Raw genomic sequence first — 2,148 nt, forward strand, 5'->3', positions numbered from 1 at the left:
GTGTGTGTGTGTGTATGTATGTATGTGTGTGTGTATGTATGTATATATGTATATATATATATATATAGAGAAGTTGTGAATGCACCATCTTTTAGTTATGTATTTTCCCCCCCCACCCTCCGAGGAATTTATATCGCACACGTGTCGATTTACTGTTTCTCAGTTCTCACTTCGTTCTATTGTCTATATATATATCATATCTAGTGAATACAAACACATACACAAAGTCTGATTTGACTTGCACTTCCATGGGAATCCTTGGGTTTGTATATAAGTGTTTTTATTCATTTCTGTTGTCTTGTTTAGCCACGCCGTCTGGCACTGTGATACACACTCGCGGCTGTTGGTCGCTGCTAATCATGAACTGAGATGTGTCTCGGCATTAGCCATCGCCACTGACCACGCAGCTATAGTTTAGCTGTGCATGTACATTCGAAATACACAACCTCTGCAACACACTGCTGAGCGAGGATATGCCTACGGGATAGATAGAGATGAATGATACGAGTGCAATAGTCTATGGGAGGTGAGATAAGCACACACCCTGGTTTGATTTTCTTGACGGTTCTTTTCAAACAGATGTTTAAGAGACGCACCACTAAGCGAGGTGAGCGGAGTGGTCCTGTGCCCTCTGTCACACAAACTCAGGCGGTGGCTGCGTTCAGCAGTGTATTCCAATATGGCTACCCTCATGAAAGCCTTGCTACTGTACTGGCTCCGGTAGGTGTTCATAGCGAGTATATATATATATATATGTACGTCTGTCGACGTACAAACGCATACACAAACGTGGACACCAACACACACTCTCTCCATCTGTCTCTGATATACACCCTACAGTAGGTACGTTTGCAACTCTATACACGTCCATCGACGTACAAACACATACACATACATATACACCCACGCACACTTTCGCCATCCTGTCTCTGATAGATACCCTGAGCTTGGCACGTTTGCAACGTATGCTCGTCCATCGACATACAGATAGATACACATACACGTACACCCACCCATACTTTCGCCATCCCGTCTCATACAGATACCCTGCAATTGGTACGTTTATATACCTTTGTCGACGTACAAGCACAAACACATACATATACACGTACACCCACCCACACTTTCGCCATTCTGTCTCTGATAGATACCCTACATTTGATACGTTTGCAGTTCACCCCCGGTGACCCTGTGCTGCGCCATGGGGTGCAGTTCTTTCACACAGTCATCAACCTACGTGAGAAGTCTGGTCCGTTGTTGGATATGTTAGGCGTGTGCGAATCCATCAATCATCCACCTAATCATGGTATGTCAGTGTCTTCACTGTTTATCTATCTTGTGTATCTATACGTGTGTATGTGTGTACATCAATCATCCACCTAAGCATGGTATGTCAGTGTCTCTCTGTCTGTCTATTTAACTTTGTGTAGCTAAATGTATGTGTGTACATCAATCATCCACCTAAGCGTGGTATGTCAGTGTCTTCACTGTTTATTTATCATTGTGTATCTATCTATACGTGTGTATGTGTGTGTGTGTACATCAATCATCCACCTAAGTATGGTATGCCAGTGTCTGTCTGTCTGTCTATTCAACTTTGTGTATCTAAACGTGTATGTGTGTAGATCAATCATTTAGCTAAGCATGTCATGTCAGTGTCCCTCTCTCAGTCTATTTATCTTTGTGCAAATAAACGTGTGTATATGTGTACAGCAATCATCTACATAAGCATGTCGTGTCAATGTCTTTATCTCTCTATTTATCTTTGTGTAGTTAAACGTGTGTGCGAGTCCATCAATCAGTAGTTATTCGTGGCATGTCAGTGTGTTTGTATATGCATATTTAATTAAGACTACAACGAGTCTTACTTAAGTGTGTTGATGTCAGTGTGTCTGTCCGTGTTTATCGAGATTTTTTTAACCTTAAACCTAAAACCCTATATACCCTGTCATATATTGGCCTTGTGTCCATTATTTCATCCACGCCGCCGTGGTATGCCATATGCCAATGCTTTTCATGGTGTGCACTGTTCTTTATGTGTGTGTCTCAGCTTGGTATCTGGACATTACTGGAGCGTATGTGTATGTAGCAATCAGCTCGTGATATTGTATTGATATGTTTCTTTTCTGTTGTTTGTGTGCGTATATA

The 2,148-nt window shown here is 41.9% G+C and overlaps 1 protein-coding gene across 1 annotated transcript; it reads left to right on the forward strand.

Annotated features, from left to right (window-relative positions):
- Positions 1 to 576: 576 nt before the first annotated feature.
- On the forward strand, positions 577 to 1,306 carry SARC_14739 (hypothetical protein; the record flags this gene model as incomplete). The annotated part of the gene is made up of 2 exons (XM_014291128.1): positions 577 to 720; positions 1,174 to 1,306. Coding segments are annotated over exons 1-2 (274 nt in total), but the record flags the coding sequence as incomplete, so codon positions are not given.
- Between the last annotated feature and the right edge of the window lie 842 nt (positions 1,307 to 2,148).

Source organism: Sphaeroforma arctica, assembly GCF_001186125.1.
Source record: "Sphaeroforma arctica JP610 unplaced genomic scaffold supercont1.5039, whole genome shotgun sequence".
NCBI classification, from domain to species: Eukaryota; class Ichthyosporea; order Ichthyophonida; genus Sphaeroforma; species Sphaeroforma arctica.